Source organism: Artemia sp. Qi Xiang Cuo, chromosome 6 (assembly GCF_049724085.1).
Source record: "Artemia sp. Qi Xiang Cuo chromosome 6, ASM4972408v1, whole genome shotgun sequence".
NCBI classification, from domain to species: Eukaryota; Metazoa; Arthropoda; class Branchiopoda; order Anostraca; family Artemiidae; genus Artemia; species Artemia sp. Qi Xiang Cuo.
The window spans coordinates 54,540,746-54,562,747 of NC_142799.1; the positions used below are offsets into that span (position 1 = coordinate 54,540,746).

The 22,002-nt window shown below is 32.0% G+C and overlaps 1 protein-coding gene across 4 annotated transcripts in view; it reads right to left on the reverse strand.

Moving 5' to 3' along the window:
- The window catches only part of LOC148951387 (uncharacterized), a 93,744-nt gene that overhangs the window by 35,993 nt on the left and 35,749 nt on the right, over nucleotides 1-22,002 (reverse strand). For all 4 annotated transcript variants that reach the window (XM_089090836.1, XM_089090839.1, XM_089090838.1 and 1 more), the window contains exon 4: nucleotides 8,604-8,738. In XM_089090836.1, coding sequence (XP_088946962.1) covers nucleotides 8,604-8,738 — 135 coding nt within the window. The remainder of the gene's footprint in view (nucleotides 1-8,603; nucleotides 8,739-22,002) is intronic.

The window sequence follows — 22,002 nt, forward strand, 5'->3', positions numbered from 1 at the left end:
ACTGTAGCTTCTAATATTCTAATCTTGGTTTGCAGACTTATCTTCCTATTCTTCCAGACTTTTTTTAACTGTGAAAAAACACCCTGAGCCTTGGCTCCTATATTTTTCACATCTTCACTGCTCCCACCATCTTTGCTAATAATACTAGCAAGGTAAGTGAAGCTGCCCACTATATCAATGTTTTCATTACTCGACATCATCTTTTCTTCCTTTACTTATTCTTAGCCTAAGGGATTTAGTCTTTCTAACATTAATTTTCAAACCAATTCTAGTACCCTGGACTCACAAAAGCTCTAAAACTTCATTCATTTTGCTTACACTTTCATCTAGGACGCTTAAATCATCAGCATAATCCACGTCCAGGAGACTTTTTCCTCCCCATTTGATTCCGTGGTCTCCCATTGCCTTTCCTGTGCTCCTTAAAACAAAGTCCATCAAAATAATCCATATAAAGGGGGATAGAACACAGCCCTGCTTAACTCCTGATTTGATACAAAATCAGCTGCTAGCCTCATGTCCTACCTTAATCGCAGCAGTGTTATTCTGGTACATAGCACTAATCACTTTAATGTGTTTTTCTGGTATGCCATACAAGGATAAAAACGTTACTAAAACTCTTCTATCAACAGAATCGAAAGCTTGCTCGTAATCTATAAAACTGAGGACCAAAGGTGTTTGAAAACTCAAGCACTTCTCAATTATTAGCCTAAGAGTGAAAATTTGGTCAACACATCCTCTACCTTTTCTAAAACCGCACTGCTCTTCTCTTAAAACTTTGTCTACGGCATCTCTCAGTCTAAAAAGCATCATATTACAAAGTAATTTACTACCTACAGAGACCAGACTAATCCCTCGATAATTACCACACTCACTTTTATCACCTTGCTTATAAAGTGGCTTAATTAAGGTTTTCCTAAAATCATTAGGTACTTCCCCTTGTTAGGTACATAGTACACAATGCAATAGTAGCTTGTACATGTAAAAACGCCACTAGTGACCTCAGAGAAAATGTTTGAGGAAAGAATTTCTAAGGAGTTTTTAAGCAATAGCCTCAACTACATCTTATGACTATACGTATGACTAAGGTACTAAGTTATAGTTAATAAGTTAATAAGTTTATAAGTTACAACTTCCACTGCTTATAAGTTTCAACTATAAAAAGACCGAATGTGCCCCAGAGAGCCTTTAAGAATAACTTTGAATTTGATCTGAAAGGATGTACTGTTGGCAGTGGGGGATCCAGAGGGGAGTGAGGGGGGCGCATCTAAAGTAGTGTAATTTACTTAATTAACTCAAGTTTGCGTTAATTAAACTTGCTCCTAACGCAAGTTTATCGGATCAACCTATTTTGCCCCCCCCCCAAAAAAAATAAATTTCGGGTCAATATATTTTGCCCCCCCCCTAAAAAAACTAGATCCGCCCCTGACTGTTGGTGCTAAAATTACAAACACATTGAATTTTTAATTCAACTAGGGAACACTTTGATGTCTGTGATTCTAATAGTTTAATTTCCTATGCTAGCTATGTTAAAGCGCCAGAGATCCTTTTGTTTTCAGTTCTCCATTTCCTTTAATTTAGAGCTTAAAGGGTGCATTGTGTGTTAAGTATTCTATTTTCTTGCATCGTCCTGTGTTTTTCACTGAATATTTCGTTTGAATGGGAAGATTTTTACAATCCCCTCCATAAGCACATGTTGTAACTTTTAGCCGGTAAAATGAACAACTAAGTTCATTCTGTTGAAAACAAATGTCAAAATATTAAAAAAAAAAAAAAATTCTTTTCAAAATTTATCTTTTTTTTCGAATGAAAGTAGAGGAGATACCCCTTCATTATTCCCTATTTTGTTTTCTGCTTATTAACTGGTGCAAAAAGTAGATACATATGCGGTTCAGCATCAAACAGTTCGTGGTAACGAACTGTAAGTAAGGAGAGACCCGGCTCAATAGTAACCAAAACTCCAAAAAACATAATCTTGATGCCAATAGATATGTCAAATAAATCAGATTTTTATGCTGGTTTCAAATATATAAGTTTCATCTCGGTTACTCGGGAGAATCTTTCCGTGGAGGATGTTTCCTTGGGATAAGGGACATTTCTATGAAGGGAGCACCGGATTTCCCAGCATTATTTAAAAAACGATCAGAAATTAAATTTAAAAAAACAAGTCTTTTCAACTGAAAGTAAGAAGCAACATTAGCACTTAAAACGAACAGAAATTATTACGTATATGAGGGGGTTCGCCCCCAAGTCAATACCTCGCTCTTTACGCTACAGTTTTACCGACCCAGTGGTCCTACAACATCAAGAGAGAGCTCATTCGAACAAAAATTAAAAGTTATAGTGCCCTTTTCAGTGACCAAAAATGCTGGAGGGTAACTTCGCCCCCTCCCACGCCCCTCTTTTCCCAATTTCGTCTGATTCACAAGGTAACAAGGTTTTTTGTACTTTCATGAGAGATATTTATTCTAATTAACGGCCTTTGTGATTAAGGAGTCATTCTTAAAGAATTGGAACAGGATTTGAACTTAACGTAAAGAGCGAGGTATTGACTAAGGGGGCGAACCCCATAATATACGTAATAAAAATATACGAATATAGAATTTCGTTACGTAAGTTAATTTGTAAATTACGTCAGAACCAAATTTAGAAAAAGCCATTTAGCAAAAGAAAAGTAAAATTAATATGCAAATTGTTTTACTTATTCAATGAAAGTGAGCAAAAATAAAAGCTGCATTAACTAAAAAAAGATCAGAAATTAAATAAAAAAACAAGTTTTTTTAACTGAAAGAAAGAGCGACATTAAAACTTAAAATGAACAGAAATTATTCCGTATGTGAAAGGGGTTGTCCCCTCCTCAACGTCTCGCTCTTTACGCTAAAGTTTTTATTGTTTAAAAAATAGAGTTGTGAGGAAGTCAAACTTTAGCGTAAAGAGCGAGGTGTTGAGGAGGGGACAGGCCCTGTCACATACGGAATAATTTCTGTTCGTTTTAAGTTTTAACGTCGTTCCTTACTTTCACTTGAAAAAACTTGTTTTTTTATTTAATTTTTGAACGTTTTTGAATCAATGCAGGTTTTGATTTTGGCTCACCGTACATGAATAATCAAAACAAAATTTTCATATTAATTTCACTTGTATTTGATTAAATGGCTTTCTCGAAACTTGTTTAATTTTACTTACGAACGTTTTTATTAGTAATAAATATACGTAACTTAAGAATTAACTTACGTAACGAACTTCTATATTTATATATTTTTAATACGTATATTAGGGGGTTCGCCCCCTAGTCAATACTTTGCTCTTTAAGCTAAATTTCGAACTGTGTTCCAATTCTTTAAAAATGACCCCTTAATCACAAAGGCCGTTAAATAGAATAAATAGCTCTTATGAAAGTATTAAAAAATCTTTGGGTAAAGAGCGAGGTGATGAAAAAGAGACGAACCCTGCACCATATGCGGTATTCTCTGTTCTGTTTCATTTTTGGTGTTGCTCCTTACTTTCAGCTGAAAAAATTGTTTTTTTATTTAATTTCTGGTCGTTTTTTTAAATAATGCATAAGAACCTGCCGCCCCCTTCATGGAAACGCTTCGTATTTTCTGAAAAGTTTCTCCATGGAAAGATATTCCCACATACCCCCCAACCCCCCCCCCCCACTACCAGAAAAAATCCCCCCTGAAAAGTTTTTATACTTCCCAATAACCAATACTATATGTTAACATTGGGTGAAGTTCATAACTTTCAGCGGCCCCCCCGGGGACTTTGGGGGATTAAGTCATCCTAAAGGACATAGTTATCATATTTTCGACCATGCTGAACAAAATTGATATCTCAAAATTTTGATCTGGTGACTTTGGGAAAAAAATGAGCGTGGGAGGGAGCCTAGTTGCCCTCCATTTTTTTGGTCACTTAAAAAGGGCACTAGAACTTTTAATTTTCGTTCGAATGAGCCCTCCCACAATATTCTTGGACCACTGGGTTGAAACGATAACCCCTGGCAAAAAAAAAAAAAAAATAAATAAACACGCATCCGTGATCTTTCTTCTGCCAAAAAATTCAAAATTCCACATTTTTGTAGATAGGAGCTTGAAACCTCAACAGTAGGGTTCTCTGATACGCTGAATATGATGTTGTGATTTTCATTGAGGTTCTATAGCTTTTAGGGGGTCTTTCCCCCTTTTTTCGAAAGTCAGCCAAATATTTTCAGGCGCTTAACTTTTGATGGGTAGGACTAAACTTGATGAAATTTATATATTTGAAATCAGCATTAAAATAGGATTCTTTTGATGTATCTATTGGTATCAAAATCCCGTTTTCTACAGTTTCGGTTACCATTGTACCGGGGTCGCTCCTTACTTACAGTTCATTACCACGAACTGTTTGATATGTTATCACACTGAAGGTTATTTCCTTGAACCATCTGACGAGCACCTATTGTGGAATGCAGAAGTGCAACAGGTGGATAGATGGCTCTTTTACATTGCGGTTACAATTCGTGGTTTATAAAAACCTTTCCCATGTTATTCAAACCAGGGGCGGATCCAGGATTTTTTTTTTGGGGGGGGGGGGGGGGTAGGGCGCAAAATAGGTTAATCCGATAAACTTGCGTTAGGAGCAAGTTTAAATAACACAAATTTGCGTTAATTAAGTAAATTACACTACTTTAGACTATGTTAGGGGGGGGGGGCCTCGCCCCCCCTCTGGATCCGCAACTGATTCAAACCGGGCAAGATTCTTTTACATTACTTGATCCTCTTGAAGAAATTTAGAGTACAGCCAAACTTTTCTATTTTATTGTAAAAATTTGATGGCTAACTACTCCAACTGCACCAGCAAATAATTTATATATTCAAAGTTTCTAAGTCAGAATTTAATTATATCGAACGCCATGACAAGAATATTATTGCATATAAACTAGAACGAGCATATACTCCCATTTTTAGCATAAAAAAATTTGTCCATATATCATTGTTACTATATGCTTAGTTGTTGCTACTCGTCCCTGCAAAAAAAGCCCAGCAGCTGAAATATTTCGACACCTTATGCTCCAGCAATGGCTCTGGTGGGTCGTTATTCTTTTTTATCTTGTATATTATAAATATGGCTAAGCCAATGGACCTTATTCCTTTATACTCCTACAACAACTACTGGCAACTAATCGCAGCAACAACCCGCCAAAGACAACACAACTGCATACTCTCTCTTCCACCCTAGTCTGTTCAAATCGTCGGTCTTTACTTCAACTCATAAATTTCTGAGGAATATTTCACTTGGGTCGATATTCAAACATACTGCTTTCGTAGAATCATAGAAAATTTATAGTTTAAATTGCATTATTGGCTCTTTTATTGATTGCTAAGAGGGTTATTATTCAGCAGATAGAAAAGGCATTCTCAAAGTCCTCAGTACCAAATTCAAAACATGCATGTTAAAGGTGAGTGGTTAGCACACTAGACTTGAAATCCTTTGTCCGTGAGGACGTGGGTTCGAGTTTTGGTGTCACTGGTTATTTGGTTTGGAACGGGGGTCATTGGCGTGACTCTGTAAGCTCAGCCGGAGTTGACCCAGCTCTAAATGGATACCTGGAGAAATCTGGGGAAGGTAAACAGGAAGGGTGTGTGAAAGCAAAGGATGGCTGGCCCCCAGCCCCCCCATCGCACTTCCCGGCTGAAGGGCTATGAAACGGAGATCAGCACCGCCGGTAGGGATTGTAAAGTCCAATGTCGTATTCTTTACCTTTTTACCATGTTAAAGGAATTAGCGTACTCTCTGAAGATCTTAAAACATTGTTGACGACAGCTTAAGAGCCTTGCAGATGGCTCTTAGAGTCCACTCTGAAACTGGGTTGCATCCCTCCTCCTTCCACGTGAATTATTCAGAGTGATTTTTTTTTAGGTTGAATGATTCTAGACAGAGCTAGTGATGTAAGATTAAGATGGGATGGTTAGATGAAATCTGACTTCGATTATGCACATTGTCTCAGATTCTTTGGGAACAGTGTTGAGAAGTACAATAATATTGTCGATATTGCTAATAAACAAGATATAAAGTCAGAGGTAAATGTAAAAGTGAAATTACACAAGATGCTATGAGCCCGGGTGACGAACAGGATGAGGAAATACATATCATTATTTGCTTGGACAGTGATATATAAGAGAACGGAAGCAACAGAAAAATCGTAGAAAGCAGAATAGCAAAAGCATAAGGCATTTTCACTCAACTTGAGATTATATAAGAGAGCAAAAGGATCCAGGGCGGTAGAAAATAATTCTTTTGAGGTAAAAGTGATGAGTTTGACCAAATAAGGTACAGAATTAAGGATACTAAAAAAGAAGAAGAAAAAAAAAAAAAAGTTGGGAGGGTTCAGCGGTGCCTCAGCATCTGTTGATTAACGCAGCTGCGAGTTTGTAGCAGCAGCAGTAGAATACTTTGTAGTTATTAGAAAAAAAAACGCCGTGTGAACAGACTTGTTCGTTAAAATATGGATTAGCCGGAATCCAGCTATATTAAGATGCACCCTTTTTTAAGGTTAGCCCTACCTCATCTAACCTGAAGGTTCACCCTTACTAATCTCGGAAATCATCTTCCAATGTGTTCCTCTCTGTTCTTGGAAGTCAAATGAAAACCATGGCCACACCAACCCGACCTCTACCTGGAGAGTAGAAAGTTAAAATTTTTCCAAGCTCTTAGAGTTTAACCCCAATGTAGCGCAGCAACAATAGCGGGGATGAGGGGGTGGGTGAATAGTCAGGATCATTTATGGGTAGTTTCCATGTTTTTTCCATGTCAATATTGTATAATCAATAAAAAGGAACGAGAGGAGAATGCATGGTGGCTCTCCAAAACAAACAAAGTAGATTTCCCCTTTCAAAGAATCACAAGTAAGTGTAAATTTTTAGTGTTAATAAAAATCAACTGATCTTCAATTGTATTTTTCTTGAAGCAATATTTGGGATTTTGAACTTTAATAATTTTTAATGTAATTTACCTTGATAGTATTGTTACAAGGTTAGGGGCTTTGGAACTTAAAAAGCCAAAGAGTATCTCTATCAAGGTTAAAAAATCTTCAAATCTACTAAAATGAGTGAATTCACATACACATGGGATTGTTTTGATTTTTCAACCTTTCCCAAAAAATCCTTGCTCCCCTCCATTCCACAGACAAAAAATGGAATGCAATATAGAAACATAGGTATAAAATAATTTCTTAAATGAAGAAAAATACATTAATAAGCTTGAGTCATAAAAACAATAATAATTTGACTAAATAAGGCTAATAAGTCTCTAAATAATTATCTATCAATATGAACAGAACACAATGATTTTTGTAAAAATTCGCAGACTTTTGCGGCAAGTTAACTAATGCACATATTTAGCATAAACGATGGTACAAAATTTGCACGCCACTTATGGTTTATTTAAAATCTAATAAAACATCAAAATAATTTCCAGATGATTTAATTACTATTCCTGTTAGAAATACTTCTTGTTTAGAAGCTTTAGTCATAGAAGACTTCCTGTTTAAACAGCAGTTTTTTTATTCAAAATACAAGAATTCTCCTTGGTTCTACTGCATTTACATTAAACCAATAGGGCAAAATTAACAAAATCACAGCCCCAAATTAATTGGACTTAATAGAGCACAATTTTATTCTTGCCTGATAAATTTGTTCAGTTAAGCCTATATTTTCAAACACAGGGAGGGTAAGGTTGGATACCTTACAAAAACGTATCAAAAATGAAAATAAAGAGCAAAGACACGGGCGGTTAGAAGATATGCGAAAACGATAATTAGAACGGTTTATTTTATATTAATATTTTTAAAACTGAATATTCCCACTATACTTACTGCCAAGCGTCCTTCCCAAATACAGAAAAAAAGGATATAGAATAACTTAAACATAACAATAAACTTAAACAATCATAGAAGACTTCCTGTTTAAACAGCACAGTTTTTTTATTCAAAATACTGGTTCTACTGCATTTACATTAGGCCAATAGGCCAAAATTAACAAAATCGCAGCCCAAAATTAATTGGACTTAATAGAGCATAATTTTGTTCTTGCTTCATATGATAGCTTGAACAAAAGATTTTAGCAAACAAATATAATATTCTATCAGGACCCAACGCAGCATGCCGGCTCAAAATATGCAATATATAAGCCCATAATTAAGCCTACATTTGCAGACACTGGGAGGGTAAGGTTTGATACCTTACAAAAAAAGAGTTGTTGAGTAAAAATGCAATGCATTTGTATCGACTTTCTTTAGAAAAGAAACCCATTTTGAGTACCAATACTCAAAGGCTTCATACAAAAAGTTTTCAAGTAAGCTGCACTTTTTTTTATTGCTCCTTATAAACTAAATTAATAGAATTTTTAAATAATGCAGCAAATTGAAACAGAAAACCAAACTCCTGAATAAAAAAGACCAAACTGCAGCTTCTTTGTGCTTTCTATCCCTGGCCTAGGGAAAAATAATCCAATGTAAATGACTATTTCAAAAATTACACGGTAAGAACTACTTTTGAAGCTTTTTATAAAATGTATTAATAAACATTTTGGAAAAGTGAAATGAAAGCGACAAAATTAATGAAAACCACTTGCCAAATCTAGAAGTATTTTTTCATCTTTCACAATGCATCGCAATAAACTAAGATGATCAAGGCAAGAATCCAGAAAAATAACATATGTTTGAAGCTCCTTTTCACAATCACTTTCTTGAATCTGTCTGGCAAGTAACTGAAAAAAAATACATATATATATACCAATCTCCATTTTGTGCGATAACATAAATTTAGTTTAGAATAACTCATGTATACATTAAGCTGCATTTCGAGCAAATGCAGCTTATATATATATATATATATATATATATATATATATATATATATATATATATATATATATATATATGATATTTATCTTTTTAATATTCTCATTTGAGTCAACATGGTGCAGTTCCGAGTAGGCAAGTTTACAAATTTTTCGGAAAAACTACAGATGACGTCACATTTAAGTAAAGGTATCATGAAGTAATTACAGCAAAAACTATTCACAGAAATATATGACGTCATGTACTCTAAACATACAGCATTAGTAAAAGAAGATGACGTCATATTCAAAGAAAGGTATACATATATAGAAGCAATGCGTGGGTCATTTTAGTTTTTAAACTATAATGGAGGAAGAAACTTCGATTTCAGGAAAGTAATTTATACATTATTTTAAGAATAAACAAACAATTGTGCTTTGGCTTACGACTAATATTTTTTTTTCCTACATTTAAGGATCTGGTTTAAGTCAATATAAATGGAGAACTTCAATCTCGAGCAGAAAATTTATACATTATTAAAAGAATAAACAAACAATTGTTATTTGGCCTATAAACCACTGTCTATTTTCCTCTTTTTAATTATTTGTTTTAAGTCATAATGGAGGAAAATAGTCAATTTCAAGTAAGCAATTCTTAAATTATTTAAAGAAAATAAAACAACTGTGCTTTAACTCATGACGAACATTTCATATGTATCTTTTTCAGGCTCGTTTTTGAATCAACATGGAAGAGGAAAAGTTAATTTCAATTAAGTAATATATAAGCCATTAAAAAAACAATTGTTCTCTAGCTTAAGCCAAATATTTGACATTTCTCTTTTTAACGTTCCCTTTCGAGTCAACATGGAGAAAGTAACTTCAATTTTCTGCAAGTAATTTATATTTGCATATCTTTTAAATAAGGACTAATATTTGATATTCCTCTTTTTGGTTCCCTTTTGAGTCAACAAGGAGGAAGAAACTACGATTTCAGTAAAGTAATTTATAAATTAATTAAAAGAAAAAAAAATGTACTTTAACTAAGAAATAATATTTGATACCTCTCTTTTTCAGTTTTTTTTTAGTCAACTTTGAAGAAGAAGAAGAAGAAATTTAATTTCAAGCAATAAATTTATAAACTATTTCAAGATAAAACAACTGTGCATCAGCTTAGGACTAATAATTGATATTTCCCTTTTTTAGGTTCCCTTTAAGTCAATGTAGAGGAGGAAACTTCTATTTCAAGTAAGTAATTTATAAATTATTTACAGAAAATTGTGCTTTAGTTTATGACTAATATTTGATATTTCTCTTTCTCAAGTTCTCTTTTAAGTCAACATGGAGGAAGAAAAGTCAATAACAATTAGGTGGTTTATAAACTTTTTGAAGAAAAACAAACAATTGTTATATAGCTTAAGAATAATATTTGAAATGTCTCTTTTTAGGGTTCCTTTTGAGTCGACATGAAGGAAGAAACTTCGATTTCGAGTAAGTAATTTATAAATTATTTTAAGAATAAACAAACAATTGTGCTTTAGCTTATTGCTAATATTTGATTTTCCTCTTTTTAAGGTTCTATTTTGAGTCAAGATGAAGGAAGAAACTTTGATTTCGAGTAAGTAATTTATACATTATCAAAAGAATAATCAAAAAATTGTGCTTTGGCTAATGACCAATAATCGATTTTTCCTCTATTTGAGGATTTGTTTTAAGTCAATATGAGGGAAAAAACTTTGATCTTGAGTAAGTAATTTATACATTATTAAAACAATAAACAAACAATTGTGCTTTGGCTTATAACTAATTTTGGATTGTCTTCTATTTCTTGTTATTTATTGAGTCAACATTAAAGTATATTCTGAGATTTATATCTAGTATTTTATTCACGATCAAAAGACTAAACAAACAATTGTACTTTGTCCAATGACTATAAGTTTATTTTCCTCCTTTTATTGTTCTTTTTGATTACAATTTGATTGAAGAAACTAAGATCTCGAGCTGAAAAATTAAACATAATCAAACGATTACTATCTAAATTTTTATATTTCCTATGAATAATAGATGATTTTCCTCTATTTAAGGATATTGATGGAGTATATATGAAGTAAGAAACTTTGAGCTATGTCAAATAATTGCTACACTAACTTAAGTAAGATATCACAAGTTTGATTCGGCTATTAGACAATATTCGAATGCCTAACTGTCAATGTTCGTTTGAATTACAATTTTAAGTACGAACTATGATTTCGAGTAAGTAATTTCAACATAAACATTAGTATGATAAATCACTATTGCTTATTCTAATGCATAATATTTGATTTTATTCTTTTCAATGTTGTGTTTTGAGAAACAATGAATTAATAAAATTCTATTTATATCAAGTGTCATATTCTCTATCAAAATAATAATATAAAAATTTTAATTTGTACATTGCCCAATCGTTTATTTTCCTCCTTTTAATGTTCTTAATGAAGACGATATTTTTTAAGAAACTTAGCTCTATATCCGATGATATAAACATAATCATTTGATTAAAATCTAACGTTTTCGTTTTCTAATAAATAATATTATATTTTAAAATTTTTCTTTATATTTGTTATTTAACTATTAATTCTGAAACTTCTAACTATGGCAAAAAATTTAAACTATAACAAAAGAAAGCTATCACTCTTTTTAGTTTTCTCATGAAGTAATATTGGTTTTCTTATATTCATTGTTCTTTAGTGATTCATAAAGAATTTATATCCTTTTATTTATATAAAGTATTTTCGACATAATTTATATACTAATATCAAGTGATAGATATTTATAATGAATTATAATCTATTTTTCTCTTTTTAATGATATGGTTTATTTAAACATGAATTAATACTAATTGAGCTCGTGCAAGTAATGTATATTTTATCAAAAGAATAATAACTTACTTTTTAGTCGTCTAATGAATCATATTAGATTGTCTTAATTTCAATTTTCTGTATTTAGTAAACATTAATGAAGAAACTTCTATTTCGATTAATTGTGTTATACATTGTTAAAAAGAATAAACTAACAATTGTGCTTTGTCTCATAAATATTAATATATATCATTATATTTTTTGTTCTTTTGTGTGTAAAAAATGATTATTATCCTACTAGTTATATCAAGTGTTGTATACACTATCAACAGAATAATATATAACGTGTAATTTTTCCAATTAACCAGAGTTTATTTTCCTCCTTTTATTTTGATTTTTTTATTTAATCTGTCTTACGAACTTCGTTCTCGTTCCGATAATTAAAATTTATACTTCAGTATGAAATCTCTCTAGAGCGTATTCCAAAACACAATATTAGATTTTCCTCCTTTTATGGTTATGGATGATTTAACTTTGACTTTAGAAAATACGATCTCGATCAAAAAATATAAACATAATCAATAGATTGAAATAAAACTTTTGCTGTGTCCTATGCATAATATTTGATTTTCCTCCTTTCAAGGATGTTGTTTGAGTCAACATGAATGAAGAAACTTTGATATCGAGTAAGTAATTTATACATTATTAAAAAGAATAAACTAACAATTGTGCTTTGTCTTATTACTAATAATGTATTGTCTTCTTTTTAATATTCTTTAGTGAGTAAAAATTAAGTAATATAATTTTATTTATATCAAGTGAATTAAACATAAACAATTGTAAAATATAAAAATTGTAATTGGTCCAATAAACATCATTATATTTTCCTCCTTTTATTTTTATTTATGTTGAAGATATTAATGAAGAACTTAGATCTTGATCAGAAAATTTAAACCGTATCATTCGAAAGAACTAACAATTGTGCTTTGTTCTATGAACCATCGATGATTTTATTATTTGTTAGGTTCTGTTTTGATTAAACAGTAATTAATATTATGTGATTTATATTTAGTGTCTTCTCCACAATCTTAATAATACTATCTAAATATTAACAGTTCTAATTAACATTTTATTATTTTCCTCCTTTTATTTAAATTTATGATTTCTTTCTGAATTACGAAACTTCGATCACGAGCCGAAAAAATAAGCTTAAACATTCGAATGCTATCAAAATTGAGATTTTTCCAAGGAACATTTTTATATTTTCCTCCTTTTAATTTTATGTTGGATTTAAATCTTTATTCTGAGACTACGATCTTGATCAGATACTATAAGCTTTAACATTAGTTAGAACTAACAATTGTGCTTTGTTCTTTGGACACTTTTTGGGTTACTTATTGTTTATGTTGTCTGGTGATTAAACAATAATTTATTTAAGGTTATATATATTTAGTGTCTTATACACAGTCAAAATACAATAATCACGCGTTTAATTTGTATAATAAATTAATTTTTATTTTTCTCCTTTTATTGATATGTTTTAATTAAACATGAATGACTAAACTTAGATTAAGATCTAGTATATTCATCTATTTCAAAAGTCTGAACAAACAATTGTGCTTTGTCTAATGGATAATATTTTATTTTCTTCATTTTCAGTTTCTTTTTTTAGTAAAAATTAAGTAATATAATTTGAAATCTAGACAGTATTTTCTACATTATTAAAAGAATAAACAAACAATTGTGCTTTGGCTTATGACTAATATTTGATTTAACTCATTTTAAGGTTCCGCTCCGTACAGGACTCTCGCTCTTACAACGGCGCGGACACAGGCTCGCAGTCTGGGTCTGACCACAGGCTTGTTGCTGCAAAAATTTTGCTACGTCTTGCAACTCGGAGGAAAAACAAACCCAAGGCCGGATTCGACATTGGTAAGCTCCAAGACAAAGAAGTTTGGCAGGCCCTCAATTTGGAACTGACTTACCGATTTGACGCCCTCAGTTCTGATGAAAACCCGACCCCCGAGAAGAGATGGGAGACCTTTAAAACAGTGATGACAGAGACTGGTGATGAGATCCTAGGCCGATCAAAAATCAAACGACAGCACTGGATTACCGCTAGGACCCTGTCAATAGTCGGTGAGCGAAGACAAAAGATGAGCGGCCCTAAAGAAGAAACAAAAGAGCTGCGCAGACAGGTAAAACGCTCTGTTCGTCTGGACCGCCGCCAAATGTGGGAAGATGCTACCGTGTCGTTAGAAAAAGCAGCACGCTCAAATAATACCCGCAAGCTTTACCAGATCTTGAAAGAGTCTATTGGTAAGAGAGCTGCTGTCTCAGAAATAGTCAAAGACAGATCAGGATAAATCATCAGTTGTCAGAAGGAGCGCTTAGCAAGATGGAAGGATCACTTTCAGATCCTCCTAAACCCATCCCCATCATCCGCCCCTGATACTTTCCCACCTGCCGTTTCTAAAGAACCCTACGACGTCGAGCTGGATACACCGACCAGAGCCGAAATACTAAAAGCGATCAAGACCCTGAAGAACCACAAAGCCCCAGGTGAAGACGGCCTCCCCCGGAAGTGTACAAACAATGCCCTGAGGTCACTACTGAACAGCTCCATGGCATTCTCGAAGAAGTGTGGAGGACCAATTCTTTTCCAAAAGATTGGAAGACATCAGTCATTCTCCCCTTCTATAAGAAAGGAGATAAAACCGAATGCAAAAATTACCGCGGAATAAGTCTTATAGACATTGCGGTCAAAATATTCGGGATTATACTCTTGAACCGCTTCAAAGGGGCAAGGGAGGAAAGAACCCGTGAAAATCAAGCCGGCTTTCGGCCAGGTAGAGGCTGTACTGATAATATCTTCGTTTTTCGCCTCATTATCCAGCAGTTTGAAAGGTACAATCTACCCCTGATCTTGATGTTCCTGGACTTCATTGCCACCTTCGACTCTGTCACTCGCCAGAAACTTTGGAAGATCCTAGAGAATGACGGAATGCCGCTGGAGTTTGTTGAACTAATGAAGGCATACTATGACGCGTCAGTGAGCCGAGTTCGAGTCTATGGTGAAGAAACTGAAGAATTCCTGGTTGAGTTCGGAGTAAAACAAGGGTGTATCCTCTCTCCGACTCTGTTCAATTATTGCGTCGATTGGGTGCTTGAAAATGCACTGTCGTCCTATCCAGGAGTTCAGATCGGACAGAATCTCTCACTGACTGACCTCGATTATGCGGATGATGTTGGCCTCCTGTCAGAACCCGTAGAAGCTCAAAACATGCTTGACAACATGGTGGCCTGGGCAGACCTGATCGGCTTGAAAGTCAGCACAGAGAAAACAAAATTCATGGCAATTAACCACGACAAAGGACCATTCACACTAACTGTCAATCAAGTTCAACTGGAAAAAGTCAACTGTTTCACATACTTAGGCTCCCAAATATGTATTGACGGATCCTCCGACGCTGATATCCAACAGAGAATACAGAAAGCGCAGACAGTCTTTGCCTCCCTTCGGAAACCCTTATGGAATCGCCGCGAAGTCAGTGTCCGAACAAAAGTTCGAATCTACATGGCACTAGTCCGCACCGTTCTCCTTTATGGATGCGAAACATGGTCGGTAAAACTACAGCATGAGAATACGCTGAAGGTGTTTGAGCATACCTGTCTGCGAAGAATTCTCAGAATACAGCTGCGTGACCGTATCTCCAGCACGGATCTACGTCGAATGTGCAATATTCAGAGAGATGTTGCGCTCACTATTAAAGAACGCCGTTTGAAATGGTTGGGCCATGTTTTACGGAAGCCGCCAGAATACTTGCCTCGCCAAATACTTCTAGTCGAGCCTATTAGCTCATGGAAGAGACACCAAGGAGGACAGAGGAAAAACTGGTGGAACCTGGCTAAATCAGATCTTGAATCTATCAGGGGGTTCAGAAAGTTCGTACACAGATGGTCAACTCAGTGGCTTACTTTTTCAGAGCAGCTGGCAGAAGATCGCTCAACATGGTCCAAGAAGGTCTCCAAGATCATCGATGCCGGGCGAGGTGGAAACGCCTGATTCCCGCCACAAGTAAGTAAGTAAGTAAGAAACTTCAATTCCCTGTAAGTAATTTATATTTGTATATCATTTAAATAAGGACTAATATTTGATATTTCTCTTTTAGGTTCCCTTTTGAGTCAACAAGGAGAAAGAAACTTCAACTGCAAGTAAGTAGTTTATGAAGTTTAAAAAAAAATGTGCATTTGCTTATGACTAATAATTGATTGTTCTTTTTTTCAGATTCTCGTTTGAGGCAACATGGAGCAAGAAACTTCAATTTCCTGTAATGTAAGTAATTTATATTTGTACATCATTTAAATAAGAAAAAATATTTGATATTTCTATTTTAGGTTCCCTTTTGAGTCAACAAGGAGAAAGAAACTATAATTTCAAGCAAATAATTTATAAACAGTTAAAAAAAATGTGCATTTGCTTAAAACTAATATTTGATTATTCTCTTGATCAGTTTCTCTTTTGAGTCAACATGAGGAAGAAGGACTTCAATTTTCCTGTAAGTAGTTTATATTTGTATATCATTTAAATAAGGACTAATATTTGATAGTTCTCTTTTCAGTTCCCTTATGAGTCAACAAGGACAAAGAAACTTCAATTTCAAGTAAGCAGTTTATAAATAGTAAAAAAAAAAAAATGTGCGTTTGCTTATGACTCATATTTGATTATTCTCTATTTCAGGTTCTCTTTTTAGTCAACATGGAGGAAGAAACTTCAATTTCCTGTAAGTAATTTATATTTGTATATCATTTAAATAAGGCCTTATATTTGATATTTTTCTTTTCGGTTCCCTTTTGAGTCAACAATGACAGAGAAACTTCAATTTCAAGTAAGTAGTTTATAAATAGTTTAAAGAAAAAAATATGCATTTGCTTATGACTAATATTTGATTATTATCTATTTCAGGTTCTCTTTTGAATCAACACGGAGGAAAAAACTCCAATTTTCTGTAAATAATTCATATTTGTATATCATTTAAATAAGGACTAATATTTGATATTTCTCTTTTCGGTTCCCTTTTGAGTCAACAAGAAGAAAAAAACTTCAATTTCAAGCAAGTAGTTTATAAATAGTTTAAAGAAAAAAAATGTGCATTTACTTATGACCAATACTGAATTATTCTCTATTTCAGGTCACTATTTCAAATAAGCAGTTTATAAATAGTTTAAAGAAAAAAAATTAACATTTGCTTATGACTAATATTTGATTATTCTCTATTTCAGGTTCTCTTTTGAGTTAACATGGAAGAAGAAACTTCAATTTCCTGTAAGTAATTTATTTTTGTATATCATTTAAATAAGGACTAATATTTGATATTTTTCTTTTCGGTTCCCTTTTGAGTCAACAAAGAGAAATAAACGTCAATTTCAAGTAAATACTTTATAAACAGTTTAAAGAAAAAAATGTGCATTTGCTTATGACTAATATTTGATTATTCTCTTTTTCGGGTTCTCTTTTGAGTCAACATGGAAGAAGAAACTTAAATTTCCTGCAAGTAATTTATATTTTTATATCATTTAAATAAGGACTAATATTTGTTATTTCTCTTATACGTAAAAAAAAATGTGCATTTGCTCATGACTAATATTTGATTATTCTCTTTTTCAGGTTCTCTTTTGAGACAAAATGGAGAAAGAAACTTCTATTTCCTGTAAGTAATTTATATTTGTGTATCATTTAAATAAGGACTAATATTTGATATTTCTCTTTTAGGTTCCCTTTTGAGTCAACAAGGAGAAAGAAACTTCAATTTCAAGTAAGTAGTTTATAAATAGTTTAAAGATAAAAAGTGTGCATTTGCTTAGGACTAATATTTGATTATTCTCTTTTTCAGGTTCTCTTTTGTGTCAACATGGAAGAAGAAACTTAAATTTCCTGCAAGTAATTTATATTTTTATATCATTTAAATAAGGACTAATATTTGTTATTTCTCTTATACGTAAAAAAAAATGTGCATTTGCTCATGACTAATATTTGATTATTCTCTTTTTCAGGTTCTCTTTTGCGACAACATGGAGAAAGAAACTTCTATTTCCTGTAAGTAATTTATATTTGTGTGTCATTTAAAGAAGGACTAATATTTGATATTTCTCTTTTAGGTTCCCTTTTGAGTCAACAAGGAGAAAGAAACTTCAATTTCAAGTAAGTAGTTTATATAAATAGTTTAAAGATAAAAATGTGCATTTGCTTAGGACTAATATTTGATTATTCTCTTTTTCAGGTTCTCTTTTGTGTCAACATGGAGGAAGAAACTTAAATTTTCTGTAAGTAATTTATATTTTTATATCATTTAAATAAGGACTAATATTTGATATTTCTCTTTTAGGTTCCCTTTTGAGTCAACAAGGAGAAAGAAACTTCAATTTCAAGTAAGTAGTTTATAAATAGTTTAAAGATAAAAATGTGCATTTGCTTAGTATATTTGATTATTCTCTTTTTCAGGTTCTCTTTTGGGTCAACATGGAGGAAGAAACTTCAATTTTCTGTAAGTAATTTATATTTTATATCATTTAAATAAGGACTAATATTCGATATTTCTCTTTTAGGTTCCCTTTTTTTGTCAACAAGGAGAAAGAAACTTCAATTTCAAGTAAGTACTTTATAAACAGTTTAAAGAATAAAATGTGCATTTGCTTATGGCTAATATTTGATTATTCTCTCTTCAGGTTCTCTTTTGAGTCAATATGGCGGAAGAAACTTCAATTTCCTGTAAGTAATTTATATTTGTATATCATTTGTATAAGGGCTAATATTTGATATTTCTTTTTCCGGTTCCCTTTTGAGTCAACAAGGAGAAAGAAACTTCAATTTCAAGCAAGTAAATTATAAATAGTTTGGAGAGAAAATTGTGCTTTTGCTTATGACTAATATAATTTTTTTTTTTTGCTTATTCTCTTTTTCAGGTTCTATATTGAGTGAATGGATATCTCAAAATTTTGATTGGATATTTTTGGGGAAATAGTGGGGGTGAGAGGTTTTTCAGGTTCTCTTTTGAGTCAACATGAAGCAAGAAACTTCAATTTCCTGTAAGTAATTTATATTTGTATATCATTTAAATAAGTACTAATATTTGATACTTCTCTTTTAGGTTCCCTTTTGAGTCAACAAGGAGAAAGAAACTTCAACTACAAGTAAGTAGTTTATAATAGTTTAAACAAAAAAAATGTGCATTCGCTTATGACTAATATTTGATTATTCTTTTTTTCAGGTTCTCTTTTGAGTCAACATGGAGCAAGAAACTTCAATTTCCTGTAAGTAATTTACATTTGTATATCATTTAAATAAGGACTAATATTTGATATTTCTATTTTAGGTTCCATTTTGAGTCAACAAGGAGAAAGAAACTTCAATTGCAAGTAAATAGTTTATAAATAGTAAAAAAAAAATGTGCATTTACTTAAAACTAATATTTGATTATTCTCTTGATCAGTTTCTCTTTTGAGTCAACATGAGGAAAAAACTTCAATTTCCTGTAAGTAGTTTATATTTGTATATAATTTAAATAATGAATAATATTTGATATTTCTCTTTTCAGTTCCCTTTTGAGTCAACAAGGACAAAGAAAGTTCAATTTCAAGTAAGCAGTTTATAAATAGTAAAAAAAAAAAAATGTGCGTTTGCTTATGACTCATATTTGATTATTCTCTATTTCAGGTTCTCTTTTTAGTCAACATTGAGGAAGAAACTTCAATTTCTTGTAAGTAATTTATATTTGTACATCATTTAAATAAGGACTAAAATTTCATATTTTTCTTTTCGGTTCCCTTTTGAGTCACCATGGAGAGAGAAGCTTCAGTTTCAAGTAAGTAGTTAATAAATAGTTTAAAGAAAAAAAATGTGCATTTACTTATGACCAATACTGAATTATTCTCTATTTCAGGTTCTATTTTGAGTCAACATGGAAGAAGGACTTCCAAGATTTTCCTGCAAGTAATTTATATTTGTATATCATTTAAACAAAGAATAATATTTGATTTATCTCTTTTAGGTTCCATTTTGAGTCAACAAGGAGAAAGAAACTTCAATTGCAAGTAAGAAGTTTATAAATAGTTTAAAGAAAAAAAAACGTGCATTTGCTTATGACTAATAATTGATTATTCTCTTTTTCAGGTTCTCTTTTGAGTCAACATGGAGGAAGAAACTTCAATTTCCTGAAGTTTCCTAAATTTCCTGAAGGTTCCCTTTTGAGTCAATAACGAGAAAGAAACTTCAATTGCAAGTAAGTTATTTATAAATAGTTTAAAGAAAAAAAAATGTGCATTTGCTTATGACTAATATTTGATTATTCTCTATTTCAGGTTCTCTTTTGAGTCAACATTAAGGAAGAAACTTCAATTTCCTGCAAGTAATTTATATTTGTACATCATTTATATAAGGACTAATAATTGATATTTCTCTTTTTCAGATCTCTTTTGAGTCAACAAGGAGAAAGAAACTTCAATTTCAAGTAAGTTGTTTATAAATAATATAAAGAAAGAATGTGCATTTGCTTATGACTGATGTTTGATTATTCTCTTTTTCAGCTTCTCTTTTGAGTCAACATAGAGGAAAAAATTTCAATGTTCTGTAAGTAATTTATATTTGTGTATCATTTAAATAAGGACTAATGTTTGATAGTTCTCTTTTAGGTTCCCTTTTGAGTCAACAAGGAGAGAGAAACTTCAATTTCATGTAAGTAGTTTATAATAGTTTAAACAAAAAAAATGTGCATTTCCTTATGACTAATATTTGATTATTATTTTTTTCAGGTTCTCTTTTGAGTCAACATGGAGCAAGAAACTTCAATTTCCTGTAAGTAATTTATATTTGTATATCATTTAAATAAGGACTAATATTTGATATTTCTATTTTAGGTTTTGTTTTGAGTCAACAAGGAGAAAGAAAATTTAATTTCAAGTAAATAGTTTATAAATAGTTAAAAAAAAAAAAAATGTGCATTTACTTACAATATTTGATTATTCTCTTTATCAGGTTCTCTTTTCAGTCAACATGGAGGAAAAAACTACAATTTCCTGTAAGTAGTTTATATTTGTATATCATTTAAATAAGGACTAATATTTGATATTTCTCTTTTAGGTTCCCTTTTGAGTCAACAAGGAGAAAGAAACTTCAATTTCAAGTGAGTGCTTTATAAATAGTTTAAATAAAAAAAAAAATGTTCACTTGCTTGTGACTAATATTTGATTATCCTATTTTGATTTGATTCTATTTTGATTTTGATTTTAAGGTTCTGGTTTAAGTCAATATTAATGAAGATACTTTGAACTCGGGCTAGTGATATAAACAATATCATAACATCCAACAAACAATTGTGCTTTGTCCAATAAACATATTTTTATTTTCCTCAATAAATTTTTCTGTTTTAAGTCAATATGAAGGAAGAAGCGTGAACTTCAAGTTAGAACTTTAAGGAAGTTGATTTTCCTTTTTCGGGTTTTCTTTGAGTCAACATATTCTTTGAGTCAGTATAGTCAATTTTAAGTAAGTAATTCTTAAATTATTTAAAGAAAAAAAAACAATTGTGCTTTAGCTCATGACGGACATGTCATATTTATCTATTTCATGCTCAATTTTCAATCAACATGGAGTAGGAAAAGTCAATTTCAATTAAGTAATTTATAAACCATTTGAAAAAACAATCATTCTCTAACTTAAGCCTAATAGTTTATATTTCTCTTTTTAGGGTTCCCTTTTGAGTCAACATGGAGAAAGCAACTTCAATTTCAAGTAAGTTATTTATTAATAGTTTAAAGAAAAAAATGTGTATTTGCTTAAGACTAATATTTGATTATTCTCTATTTCAGGTTCTCTTTTGAGTCAACATTAAGGAAGAAACTTCAATTTTCTGCAAGTAATTTATATTTGACGTAATTTATATGTGACGTTGGGTAATGAAAATATTGATCAGGTGGGCAGCTTCACTTACCTTGGTAGTATTATTAGTAAAGATGGTGGGAGCAGTGAAGATGTTAAAAATAGAATAGCCAAGGCTCAGGGTGTTTTTTCACAGTTAAAAAAAGTCTGGAATAATAGGAAGATAAGTCTGCAAACCAAGATTAGAATATTATAAGCTACAGTGATGACAGTGGTCAAATATGGCTCTGAAGCATGGATGCTCCGAAAAGCGGATGAAGATTTGCCAGATGTTTTCCAGAGAAATTGCTTGAGGATTCTTCTGGGTACCCGGGTGACTGATCGTATATCAAACAATAGGCTATACGAAAAATGTGGTTCAATACCGCGCTCCAGGGCTATAATGAAAGAAAGGTTGAGGTAGTTAGGGCACGTTGTACGGATG